The sequence below is a fragment of the Mastomys coucha genome, unplaced genomic scaffold, assembly GCF_008632895.1.
Source record: "Mastomys coucha isolate ucsf_1 unplaced genomic scaffold, UCSF_Mcou_1 pScaffold6, whole genome shotgun sequence".
Taxonomy (NCBI): domain Eukaryota; kingdom Metazoa; phylum Chordata; class Mammalia; order Rodentia; family Muridae; genus Mastomys; species Mastomys coucha.
In genome coordinates, this window is record NW_022196912.1 from 24,257,086 (window position 1) to 24,270,193 (window position 13,108).

General features: G+C 48.4%; 1 protein-coding gene across 3 annotated transcripts in view; it reads left to right on the plus strand.

Annotated features, from left to right (window-relative positions):
- The window catches only part of Ift172 (intraflagellar transport 172), a 44,153-nt gene that overhangs the window by 26,850 nt on the left and 4,195 nt on the right, over nt 1-13,108 (plus strand). For all 3 annotated transcript variants that reach the window (XM_031356854.1, XM_031356856.1, XM_031356855.1), the window contains exons 24-47: nt 62-182; nt 326-470; nt 1,576-1,665; nt 2,191-2,288; nt 2,419-2,554; nt 2,642-2,758; nt 3,069-3,211; nt 4,246-4,339; nt 4,651-4,715; nt 5,070-5,250; nt 5,491-5,600; nt 5,700-5,829; nt 8,727-8,825; nt 9,014-9,123; nt 9,250-9,313; nt 9,795-9,881; nt 10,129-10,245; nt 10,953-11,063; nt 11,275-11,394; nt 11,921-12,016; nt 12,206-12,265; nt 12,349-12,447; nt 12,690-12,843; nt 12,995-13,086. In XM_031356854.1, the coding sequence (XP_031212714.1) occupies nt 62-182; nt 326-470; nt 1,576-1,665; nt 2,191-2,288; nt 2,419-2,554; nt 2,642-2,758; nt 3,069-3,211; nt 4,246-4,339; nt 4,651-4,715; nt 5,070-5,250; nt 5,491-5,600; nt 5,700-5,829; nt 8,727-8,825; nt 9,014-9,123; nt 9,250-9,313; nt 9,795-9,881; nt 10,129-10,245; nt 10,953-11,063; nt 11,275-11,394; nt 11,921-12,016; nt 12,206-12,265; nt 12,349-12,447; nt 12,690-12,843; nt 12,995-13,086 (2,639 nt within the window). The remainder of the gene's footprint in view (nt 1-61; nt 183-325; nt 471-1,575; nt 1,666-2,190; nt 2,289-2,418; nt 2,555-2,641; nt 2,759-3,068; nt 3,212-4,245; nt 4,340-4,650; nt 4,716-5,069; nt 5,251-5,490; nt 5,601-5,699; nt 5,830-8,726; nt 8,826-9,013; nt 9,124-9,249; nt 9,314-9,794; nt 9,882-10,128; nt 10,246-10,952; nt 11,064-11,274; nt 11,395-11,920; nt 12,017-12,205; nt 12,266-12,348; nt 12,448-12,689; nt 12,844-12,994; nt 13,087-13,108) is intronic.

A 13,108-nucleotide genomic window follows, 5' to 3' on the forward strand; every position in this document is an offset into this window, starting at 1 on the left:
TCGCCCATGCTTCATCCCTGCCCTGTTTTCCTGAGCCAAGTGCCTCTTCTGTCCCTGGTAGCGGTTGAGCTGGCTCGACTGGCCTTCCCAGTGGAGGTGGTGAGGCTAGAGGAGGCCTGGGGGGACCACTTGGTACAGCAAAAGCAGCTGGATGCGGCCATCAACCACTATATTGAAGCCAGGTATGGTGGCACAGGTACAGAATGGGGATTTGGGCATAAAATGAGGATGCCACAGCCTAAAAGGAATCTCAGAATGTGGGTTAGAATGTGCCTGGAGGGTCTCTTTCCTCATACATATTTAATGTCCTTCCTGACTGTGCCAGGTGCTCCATTAAAGCAATTGAGGCTGCTCTGGGTGCCCGCCAGTGGAAGAAGGCAATTTATATATTAGATCTCCAGGATCGAAACACTGCATCTAAATACTATCCTCGTGTGGCCCAACACTATGCGTCTCTGCAGGAGTATGAGGTAAGGAAGAGTCCCTTTCTTCAGCACTGAAGCAGTGCAGTGCAAGGGAGTAAGGAGGTCCCCTAGAGCAAGATGTGGAGGCTGCTCACCTAGCCCACATCCCAGTGAATGAGAAGGTTCACTCCACGCTGCCATCCCAGCCAGTTCAAGTGATGCTTCATGAATAGCTTCAGCGCAGCAAACAGAGACCATCCTCCATGGCAGGTGTGAGACCCTTCAATCACCAGGTTAGAGAGATGCCGCAGTGCTTAAGAGAACTAGCCATGCAGCTAGAATTTAGTTCCGATCCACAACACCCACCTGTGCACAGAGCTGTGGGCTGAAGGCAAGAGGATTCCCAGCCTGGGTCTTCCTGGGTGCCAGCCCAGGTAAATGTTACAAGCTCCAGCTTCAGAGAAAGGGACCCTGCCTCAAAGAGACCCCATATACACCACATATACACCATATATATCACACACACATATACCATATATATTATACACACATACACCATATATACCAATACACACCACATACACCACACACATACACCATATACACCACACACACACCATATATGTCACACACACATACACCATATATACCACACACACACCACATACACCACACACACACACAATATATCACACACACATATACCACACCACATACACCACATACACACCATATATATCATACACACATATACACATACACCATATACCAATACATACCATATACACCACACACGCACCACATGTATCACACACACATACCATATATACCACATACACACCACATACACCACACACACACCATATATATCATACACATATACACCATATATCATACACACATATACGCATACACCATATATACCACATACACACCACACCACACACACACACACACACACACACACACACACACACACACGCGCGCGCACACACACACGCGCGCGCGCACACACACGCACGCACGCACACAGGCGCACACAGCTGTCTCCACCCTGCTTTGATCTAATCTTTTTCCTGGAGACGCATTTCAATTGTACTCGCCTTCCCCTCAGCACCACTACCACTGTGCGTCAGGCCCTCACATCCCAGCTGAATCTCTTCAATTTCAGATTGCTGAGGAGCTCTACACCAAAGGAGACCGGACCAAAGATGCTATAGACATGTACACCCAGGCTGGCCGCTGGGAGCAAGCCCACAAGGTAGAGAGAGAATGGGCAGTGTCCACGAGAAAAGAACTCTGCGTTAGTGGCCATGTTGCCACACTCCTTGATCTCTGATACCTCTCCTTTACTGGTTCCCTGAGAGCTAAGAACGACTACTGAAGTATACTCAAGACAACATGGATCCCTAGCAACAGGGAAAAATGAGGAGAGGTCCTTGTTTCTTAGCCTGCAGCTTTGAAGAGAGCTGAGGGACTTGGGAGCCAGGCATTCTGAACTACTGCTCCAAAGCCCCTGGTCACTTGATAACTATGTCCCCTCCCCTGCATTGAAGAGCTCAGTGGAGTAAGTGGGAGTGTGGTGATATAGCATGCACCCTGCATTCAGGGCCTCACAGTCTAGATCATGCCTTAGGAGAATATAGTTCTTTGTCGGCTCCTAGTGGGCTGGCTGAGTAGAGCGGCAGTAACTAAATACGAGTGGCTGTTGGGAGAATCCAGGAGTCCATGAGCTGACGAGTTTCCTTGTGCTTGGTGGGAACCCACCCGGGTTCCATGTTCACAGCTGGCCATGAAATGCATGCGACCAGAAGACGTGTCAGTGCTTTACATCACACAGGCCCAGGAGATGGAGAAGCAGGGCAAGTACCGAGAGGCCGAGAGGTGAGTGTGCCGGGGCTGAGGCACCAGAGCTTGGAGAAGGGGTGGCCTTGAGGGTGTGCAGCCTCTACCCTGAAGCACTAGCAGCAGGGATCTAGGTGTAGGAGGTTCCCGGTGCCTTCCTTGTCCTCAGGCTGTATGTGACAGTGGAAGAGCCTGATCTTGCCATCACCATGTTCAAAAAGCACAAGTTGTATGATGACATGATTCGCCTGGTGGGGAAGCACCATGCAGACCTCCTCAGCGACACACACCTTCACCTGGGCAAGGTGAGCCCTTCCGGCCCTGCCCACCCCCACCCCACCCCCCCAGCCAGTGCCCAGGCACTCCTTCCATCCTGACACACCATCCTACAGGAGCTGGAAGCAGAAGGCCGTCTGCAAGAGGCTGAGTATCACTACCTTGAGGCCCAGGAATGGAAGGCAACTGTGAACATGTACCGGTCCAGCGGGCTTTGGGAGGAGGCCTACCGGGTAAGACGTCCATGCATCCCTCTTTCCTGTTCCCACGTGACTAATTTTAACTAAAGATTATTTTTGTCAGAAGCATGGCCACAATTGTATAGACAAAATTTTACTTAAAATTGTAAGGGCTTATGGATTTTCTGAAACCCATCCTCTGTCCTTAAACATTGTGACCTAAGTTAGGAGACCTGACACTTGGCCCCCTCTCCAGTGATGATTTGGAGCAGGGTCCTGACCCTCAGCATGGCTGAGGCAGGAGGCCAGATTTGACAAGGGGCAGCTCTGCCGTGGGCAATGCTCAAGCAGCTTTGCTTTACAGGTGGCCAAAGCCCACGGAGGAACCAATGCCCACAAACACGTGGCCTATCTGTGGGCGAAGAGCCTGGGAGGAGAGGCTGCAGTTAGACTGCTTAACAAGCTGGGACTTCTAGAGGCTGCCATTGACCATGCTGCTGACAACTGGTGGGTCTTGGATGACGTTTCCTCTCCACTGGCTCCATCCCTCCCAGAGCATCTTATACACAGAGAAAGAAAACTGACATGCCAATGAAAAATAATTCCAAAAGTGAAGACATGTGAGCCAGACATTGTGGGCCAGCCTATAATCCTGGCATTTGGGGGTAGAGGCAGAAAGATCAGAGTTCAAGGCCAGCTTTACCTACATAGTGAGTTTGAGGCCAGCCTAGGCTACATGATACCATGCATCAACTAAACCATATAAACAAAGAGCGAAAAATTGACCAGGCATGACAATGCACACTTTAATCCCAGCATGGGAAATAGAGGCAGGCAGATCTCTGTAAATTCAAGGGAGCATGGTCTACTCAGCAGGTCCCAGGTGAGCCACCCACAGTTAAATAGCAAAACCCCATCTCAAGAAAGAGAGAGAGAAAGAGAGACAGAGACAGACAGAGAGAGAGAGAGAGAGAGAGAGAGAGAGAGAGAGAGAGAGAGAGAGAGAGAGAGAGAAAATATAGTAGAGCTCTTTGGAAGGAAGGTGTTTATCGATGGTTCTGAGGAGAAGGGTTGAGCAGGAGCAGCTTGGAAAGCTGGGACTGTGCTAAGTCAGTGACATTTCTGGGTCATCATTTATACATACAGTGAGCCGTGATCATATTGCCCCAGCACCATGTTTTATCTTCCACTTCTGCTGTTTGTCTGTGACCCACTGTGTTTAATTAGGATGCCATGTATGAATGTGGGGAGGGGGTTATCCACTGCAGCACAGACAACCAATCAGTGCATTGTCTGTATTTCTTGAGCTTATGTCACAAGCCAGGAGCAGAGTCAGGGGCTGGGACTCAGTAGTGCTTGGGGAGCAGGGATGGGAGCTGCAGGAGCCCTCTGCTAGCCTCAGGAAAGCACAGGATTGTCCTGCACCTTCTATCTGATATCTTTAAATCTGCCCTGTTCTTGCCCCAGGGATTATCTTCCATCTATTTTCTCTTGCCTTCAGTAAGTATGAAGTATAAACTAATTCACATCATCCATTTCAGCTCCTTTGAGTTTGCCTTTGAACTCTCTCGGCTAGCCCTCAAGCACAAAACCCCGGAGATTCATCTCAGATACGCCATGTACCTGGAAGATGAGGTACAGATGTGATTTTTTTTCTAGCTATAGCTCTAACATGGTGGTTCTCAACCTGTGGGTCATGACCCCTTTAGGTGTGGTATTAGATGTCTGTATGTCAGATATTTACATTAGGAACCATAACAGTAGCAGAATTACAGTTAGAAAGTAGCAATGTGAGTAACTTTATAGTTGGGGGTCACAACATAAGGAACTGTATTAAAGGGCTGCAACATTAGGAGAGGTTGAGACCTGCTGCAGACCACAGTGACCAGTTCAAACCCCTTATAATCCCAGGCTTCTTCTCACTGTGTGACTGTCCTTCTGTCTAGGGCAAATTTGAAGAGGCTGAAGCTGAATTCATTCGGGCTGGTAAACCCAAAGAGGCGGTCCTCATGTGAGTGTCCCCAGATCCTTTTTTTTTTTTTTCATTTATTTATGCATATGGAAATGCATGCACATGTATGGAAGTCAGATGACAACATTCAGGAGTTGGTTCTCTCCTACCATGTGGTTCTAAGATTTGAATCAGGTCATCAGTTTTTGTGGCAAGCACCTTTACCCACTGAGCTGTCCATCTCTCCAGCCCCTGTCCTGGGACAGGATAAAGATACTGCCCCGGGATCTTTCAGGGTCATTTACTTTCAAACCTAGTATAAACCTAGTAATCCCTCAGCTATAGACTGTCTGCTCCCACTATTGAGGCTTCAGTCCTATACTCAGCAGCTCTTATGTCCCCCATCTTGGGCAGGTTTGTCCACAACCAGGACTGGGAGGCAGCTCAGCGTGTGGCTGAGGCCCACGATCCTGACAGTGTTGCTGAGGTACTTGTAGGTCAGGCCCGTGGGGCCTTGGAGGAGAAGGACTTTCAAAAGGCAGAAGGGTTACTACTTCGGGCCCAGAGACCAGGCCTGGCTCTCAATTATTATAAGGTAAGTGGTATTATAAGGTATAGTGATATTGGGGCCACAAACGATAGCTGAATTGGTATGAGAGGCCACAGAGCTCCACACTGATTCCTGGTGATGTAAAAGGCCAGGGAGGGGAAGGACAGGCAAGAGGAGGGACAGGGAGGTCTAAGAAGTCAGCAGTCAGTCCAGAGGAGCCTGTGTAGTGGTAGGAAGCATTCCGGCCCCCATCTTTGCCCTTCTGATGCCTGAAAATCTGAGCAGGAGGCTGGACTCTGGAGCGACGCTCTGAGGATCTGCAAGGACTATGTGCCTGGCCAGCTAGAGGCCCTACAGGAAGAGTATGAGCGAGAAGCTACCAAGAAGGGAGGCAGGTAAGATGCCTTATGCCCTGGCAGTGTTATCAGGACTAGGTGGGATGGACCACACTACCCCTCCCCAGTCCTGATCATTAAATATTCTCCTCCCCACAGAGGGGTGGAGGGACTTGTAGAACAAGCACGGCAGTGGGAACAGGCTGGAGAGTATAGCCGTGCAGTGGACTGCTACCTCAAAGTTCGAGACTCAGGAAGCAGTGGCCTGATGGAGAAGTGCTGGATGAAGGTGAGGTGCATCCCGACTCCTGTCCCCAACTCCCCGAAGCCCATTCCCATGTGGCTGCCCTTACAAATCCTCATCTTGATCCTCCGATGACTTTACTTCAAGTAGCAGATGCCTACTAAGTACCTGCAGTGTATGCTAGAGCCCAGATATCTGAAGGCTAGATGAGATGTAAGATACACACCCTGGGCAGCCAGGGTCAGGGACGTAATTACTACCAAATCTGAGTAAAGACTGGGGTGTGTGGAATGCAGTGCAGAGACACCTGAGCTCTCTGTGGGCTGGAGTAGTCCAGAAGGTTCTCTAAGGAAGGAAGAAGAGCTTGAACAGGCGATAGAAGGGCATCTCCAAACCCAGGGCATAGATGAAGGCCATGACAAACATGGCTCCTCTTCACACCTCCACACAACAGCTCCTGCAAAGAAGCTCCCCTGCAGCTGGCCAAGCAAACCCAGTACTCTTCACTAGTCCTCACACAGGTTATTAGTCAGGGACACAAAACTGATAGTGTGTGGGTATGCCTGAGATGAGAAATTGGCTCAGTTACCAAAGTAGGCACGTCCCAAGATTTGCATGGAGACTGGAAAGCAGGAAGCCCTGGGAGAGAAAGTGATGTATTTCCTGTGTGAAGGCTGGAGACTCAAGAAGAGCTAGCATTTCAGCTCCAGAGTGAAGGCAGGAAAAAGCCAGTGTCCCAGTGTAGACATTTGGGCAGGAAGCATTTCCCTTTACTCAGGGTAAAATAAGCCTGATGTTCAGTTCAAAGTCTTAGCTGATTGGACAGAGCCCATCTGTATTGGGAAGGTCCATCTGCCTTACAATTTAAACACTAACCTCATCCAAGTACTTCCTCACAGAAACACACAAAGTGTTTGAACATTACCTATATTCCATGTATTTCCGTCATCACAAAGAACTAAGCAATAAGTTAACCCATTTACTATCTTTGCAATTGGATGTGCACGTGTGGTTTAAATGATGTACCTTGGGTACTGGGAAATGTGCTACTGGGAATCTAAGGGGCTGAGGAGTAACTGGCTTTCTAAACTAAATATTGTTGTGTTGATGTCCTTACATTTCTGGGGTCACTGAGTAGGTCCCAGGAAGTGAAGCAAAAGAAGTAGAGGGGCTGATGTTGTGTTGTGAGATCTGAGACTTTAATCAGCAGCCGCTAAGCATCCAATACTTTTTATGCTGTTTACTGAAGTCTGCATGGGGCTGTACTTTCAGATTGGTCACAGGATGGCTCTCAGGATGGGGAGAAAGCATGCTTTAAGCCTTGCAGAGTTTAGCAGGCCAAGAAAGGAAAGGGAACAGGCAGGGGAATTAATCTAGACTATAGCTAAACTGGGTCATATGGAAATTAAAATCAGTGAAGATGTGGACCTCCCAGTGGAAACAGTTAAGCAAAGCTGTTGAAACTGTCCAGGTCAGCCCTGCCTGCTGGAAACATAAAGTATAAATGTGTTATTTCAGGATTTTTTTTTTTGAGATAGATATATGTGTGTGTGTGTATGTATATATTTACATATATGTATATATATGTCATATATATATACATATGTATATATGAGTACACTGTCACTGTCTTCGTACACAACAAAAGAAGGCATTGGATCCCATTACAGATGGTCGTGAACCACCATGTGGTTGCTGGGAATTGAACTCAGGACCTCTGGAAGAGCAGTCAGTGCTCTTAACCACTGAGCCATCTCTCTAGCCCATTATTTTAGCTTTTTAATACCAGTTTTTGACCTTTTTAACCTGTTAAGGTTAAAGAGAGAGAAAGAAAGAGAGAGAGAGAGAGAGAGAGAGAGAGAGAGAGAGAGAGAGTGAGTGAGTGAGTAAGGCGGGGCAGTGGTAGTGCATGCCTTTAATTCCAGCACTTGGGAAACAGAGGCAGGCAGATTTCTGAGTTTGAGACCAGTTTGGTCTTCAGAGTGAGTTCCAGAACAGCCAGAGCTATACAGAGAAACCCTGTCTCCAAAAACCAGAGAGAGAGAGAGAGAGAGAGAGAGAGAGAGAGAGAGAGAGAGAGGAAGAGAGAGAGAGTTATAGTTAAAAATAATTGTAATATACCTAACTGAACATTTTAAAATTAACATCTTGGGCTGGAGAGATGGTTCAGTGGTTAAAGAGCACTGACTGCTCTTCCAGAGGTCCTGACTTCAATTCCCAGCAACCACATGGTGGCTCACAACCATCTGTAATGAGATCTGATGCCCTCTTCTTGTGTTAGTGTCTGAAGACACTAACAGTGTCGCATAAATAAATAAATAAATAAATAAATAAATAAATAAATAAATAAATCTTTAAAAATTAACATCTTGTACTGGAGAGATGGCTCAGACAGTGTTCCCAGCATCCACATGGCAGCTCACAACCATATGGAACCCCAATTCTAGAGGATCTATCGCCCACTCCTAGCCTCCATGGGAACCAGACACAGACAAAAATGCAGTCAAAACAGCCATACACATAACATAAAAATAATAAATCTTTAAAATACAGACATTTCAATGTAATACTCCCTGAACTTAATATTATTGGTATTTTCAGTTCTTTGGTTTGGTTTGGTTTGGTTTTTGTACTGTTTTCAAAACCCAGTGAACATGAAGAGTCTGAGGCTCACAAATAGCTTCAGGTTCTCTGCAGTTCTCATCTCCATTTTCTCTATATTTTGCTACCGAGATTCTATCTTTGACAAAGAAAATGCAGTGACCTCAGACAGCACGTAAAGCACCTGAAGAGCTACTGTGAGCCAGATGAAAACCGTCAGCTGGGTCCAGTGCTGCTAAGCCTGGGGAAGGGGGAAGCTAGAGGGGAACAACAGGAAGGCCATGCAGCCTTGGCAGGCTTTGCTGCTTCTACCCATTTCCAATCTCTGTTCATCCACTCAGGCGGCTGAACTGTCCATCAAGTTCCTGCCTCCCCAGCGCAGTCTGGAAGTAGTTCGGGTTGTAGGGCCCCAGCTGATTGGAATTGGAAAGCACAGTGCTGTAAGTAGGGCATGACCCCATCCCACACGCACGAGTGGAACGATGACACATCACCCGGGTGTGGGGCTGGGCCCTGTGGCAGTGTTCTGGACAGAGGGAGGGTGGGAGGGAGTTCACCAAGTGGTGGTGGGGGGAGACCATTTCATCAGATGGAAAGATAGTTTTCACTCTGATATCCCACTGTGCAGGCTGCAGAACTCTATCTGAACCTGGACCTTGTCAAAGAAGCAATCGATGCTTTCATTGAGGGTGAAGAGTGGAACAAGGCCAAGCGGGTGGCCAAAGAGCTAGATCCCCGGTAACCATTGGGATTTTCACTTTTTAGTTCCTTTTGTAAACACCGGGATTGAGGGGTAAAAGTTCTTATGGGGAGGGTGTGGTGTCCCAGGACCGTGGGGTTACCAGTCTCTGCATATCTTCCCAGGTATGAAGACTATGTGGATCAGCACTATAAAGAGTTCCTCAAGAACCAGGGCAAAGTGGACTCGGTAAGGCTCGCAGACAAGGGGGCGGGATGCAGGGAGAATCTCACTAGGAGGCTGAGCTCTGCCTATTGGTTAAGGCTCGCAGACTAGGGGGCGGGATGCAGGGAGAGTCTCACTAGGAGGCCGAGCTCTGTCTATTGGTAAGGCTCGCAGACAAGGGGGCGCAATGCAGGGAGAATCTCACTAGGAGGCTGAGCTCTGCCTATTGGTTAAGGCTCGCAGACTAGGGGGCGGGATGCAGGGAGAGTCTCACTAGGAGGCCGAGCTCTGTCTATTGGTAAGGCTCACAGACTGGGGGCGCAATGCAGGGAGAGTCTCACTAGGAGGCTGAGCTCTACCCAGTGTATATAAGGCACCGGGTTCAGTCCCCAGCAGCACAGAAACAAGAAGAGTAAATGCTGGATTCCAGAGGAGGTGCTAGAGGTCCTCTCTGCCCCTCAGCTCACCGGTTTTTTTTCTTTTTTTTTTTTTTTTTGGTCTACAGCTAGTGGGTGTGGACGTAGTAGCTGCCTTGGACCTGTATGTGGAGCAGGGCCAGTGGGATAAATGCATTGAAACAGCTACCAAGCAGGTACTGCATCTCCTCCCCATCCCCTCTATATTCCCTCCCTGCTTCAGAGAATCATATCTCTTAACTCCACCAGTGGCCAGTCTGCAAAGGTCCCTAGTGAATATCAGTCTTTGGTACTCTTGATACTGTGGTCAGAATGTACGTGCCCTTTACTCCCTGAACAAATCCCTGGTCTCTTGTTGCTGCCGGTTCTTATTGATCTGAGCCTTGTCCATGCCCCCCCGCCCCCCACCAAACTCCCAAACAGAACTACAAGATTCTGCACAAGTATGTGGCTTTGTATGCAACTCATCTGATCCGAGAAGGTGGCTATGCCCAGGCACTGGCCCTCTACGTGCAACACGGAGCCCCTGCTAACCCACAGGTACAGCCTTCCTGGGAATTCATTCTGCAGCCATCCTTTCAATCATCTCTAAGAATCCTGTCCTGAAACACAGACTCCTTGGAGGATTTACCCCTTGAAGTAGTTACTCAAACAGCTGCCCATGCTCTGATTAAAAACATACTGCCTTGTCTGTCCAAGAGGAAATGTGGACAGCCTTCAAGGGCCATTACTCGCTTGGTTCTCCTATGGAGAATCAGAGTTCTCTAGACAAGGCTGACCTGTTAACACATGGCTGTTCTCACATTTATAAATCTACCCACGCTGACTTTATTTTTTGTTGTGGATTTTGTCTGTCTGTTTTCTAAGTCAGATCTCATGTAGGCCAGGCCAGCCTGGAACTCACTATGGAGCCTAGGATAACCTTGAAATCCTGGTCTTCCTGCCAAAATAGTTTTCTTTTTTTTAAAAAAAAAAAAAATTATTTTATGTATATGAGTACACTGTTGCTGTCTTCAGACACACCAGAAGAGGGCATCAGATCCCATTACAGATGGTTGTGAGCCACCATGTGCTTTCTGGGAATTGAACTCAGGACCTCTGGAAGAGCAGCTAGTGCTCTTTACTGCTGAGCCATCTCTCCAGCCCCAAAATAGTTTTCTTTACACCTCTGCCTTCTCCATCAATCTAGGCTCAGCTCCTATACACACCACTTGCTCACTCAGGTCCCCTTCCCTCTCAACCTCTAGAATTTCAACATCTACAAGAGGATCTTCACTGACATGGTTAGCTCTCCAGGGACCAACAATGCTGAGGCCTATCATAGCTGGGCTGATCTTCGGGATGTCCTCTTCAACCTGGTAAGGAAGGAGGGTCAGTGAGGAAATAACAGGATTCCTTCTCCTGTCCCTGTTCTGGTTTCAGTCCAAATGGCCAGCAGTAACCACTGTACAACCCTCCATGGCTTTCCTCTAACCCCAGAGCGAGCTAGCGCTCTCTCTCTCTCTCTCTCTCTCTCTCTCTCTCTCTCTCTCTCTCTCTCTCTCTCTCTCTCTCTCTCTCTCTTTCTAGTGTGAAAACCTGGTGAAGTCCAGTGAGGCAAACTCCGCAGCTCATGAGGAATTTGAGATGATGCTGCTGATTGCTCATTACTACGCTACACGATCTGCAGCCCAGAGTATCAAACAGCTGGTAAGATGCAGCCAGGGAGATTCATAGAGCCCTCAGTCACAAGAATGCACATTCACAGCTCTAAGTCCCAGCTAGAAGTCTGGATCTTCTAGCATAGACCCTTAGACTGCCACGTTTCCTTCTTGGTCTAATCAGTCTGAAACACTTGTGAGTTTTTTCCCAGACTGCTCTGACCCTAGGGCTCTGTGCCCACAGCCCTACCACCCTCAATCTATTGAAACATTCAGATGTTGTGAGTTTTTATGTACCTCCTATAAGCACACAGACATTTGACTTACTTGATTGTAACTGTGTATATACTTCGTGTACTTGGTCAAATTCTGGAAGTAGAAGGAACCCTGTACATAATCTGGGGCCAGTTACATTGTGCTAATGAAAAGAACTAAGACCAGAATAGCCTGAGATCTAGAGTGGTTCAGAACTGTTCCTGGTTTTCTAGCTCTATGCTGCCTTAGTTACAGGCTCACTGGTCTGGCTGCTCAGTCACCATAGGACCAGGATCATAAACTTTGCCTCTAATCCACAGGAAACTGTAGCTGCCAGGCTTTCTGTTTCCCTCTTGCGCCACACCCAGCTCCTACCTGCAGACAAGGCCTTTTATGAAGCCGGCACTGCTGCCAAGGTGAGCTGGGGCAAGGGAAGGGTGGGGCTGAAGAAATAAGGAAGTCTAAAGTGGGAAGATGGAGCCTCCCTTGAGCAAAGCCAAGTATGGGACTGACTGAGGAAGACACAGTCTCTGTCTCTTCCTGGATACCCAGCACCCAAAGAAGTAGCACTCAAACTCACAGCCATTTGAACTTTTCTGTTACAGGAAGTTGGCTGGGAGAACATGGCTTTCATTTTCCTCAACCGATTTCTGGATCTGACTGATGTAAGTAGGGAAACTATCTAAAGATCAGGACCCTTTGCCTGTCATGAGCTGGGCCTAGCTCATGGTTGACTGCTCTGCCACAGGCAATCGAAGAAGGGACCCTGGATGCCCTGGACCACTCGGATTTTCAGGATACAGACATTCCCTTTGAGGTGCCACTCCCAGCCAAGCAACATGTCCCGGTAAGGGAGCAGGACTGGAGAAGGGAAAGGTATGACCGGTGGGTTGGCACTGAGAAGGGAGGAAGATGGCTCAGGGTTGCTATCCTTCAGTGACAGCAGCCCTCACGACTACTCAGGGAAAGCAGAGGCAGTGAGTGTGTCCCTCAGATCCCAGGGGACTGTTTATAAGCTGGTGTGTGGCCAACGGCTTAGGAAGGCCCTTTCTTCACCCATACAAAACTAGCACTACCTCTCATCCCCAGGAGGCCCAGAGAGAGGAGGTTCGAGACTGGGTGCTCACAGTCTCGATGGACCAGCGGCTGGAGCAGGTTCTGCCCCGGGACGAGCGTGGTGTCTATGAGGCTTCCCTAGTAGCAGCGAGCACTGGAGTCCGGGCACTGCCCTGCCTCATTACAGGTACAGAACCCCACAGTGCCCCACAGTCCCATGGCAAGTAGAAAAGAGGGACAAGCAGCAGCATCCAAACTTCAGAGCTACCCCTCCCCACTCCCAGGTGCCTGTTGCCCTTCCACTCTTGCAAACACTGTCTTTTCATCTTCTACCACAGGTTACCCCATTTTGAGGAACAAAATTGAATTTAAACGGCCTGGGAAGGCTGCTAACAAAGACAACTGGAACAAGTTTCTTATGGCCATCAAGGTTAGAGAAGGAGTCTTAAAGA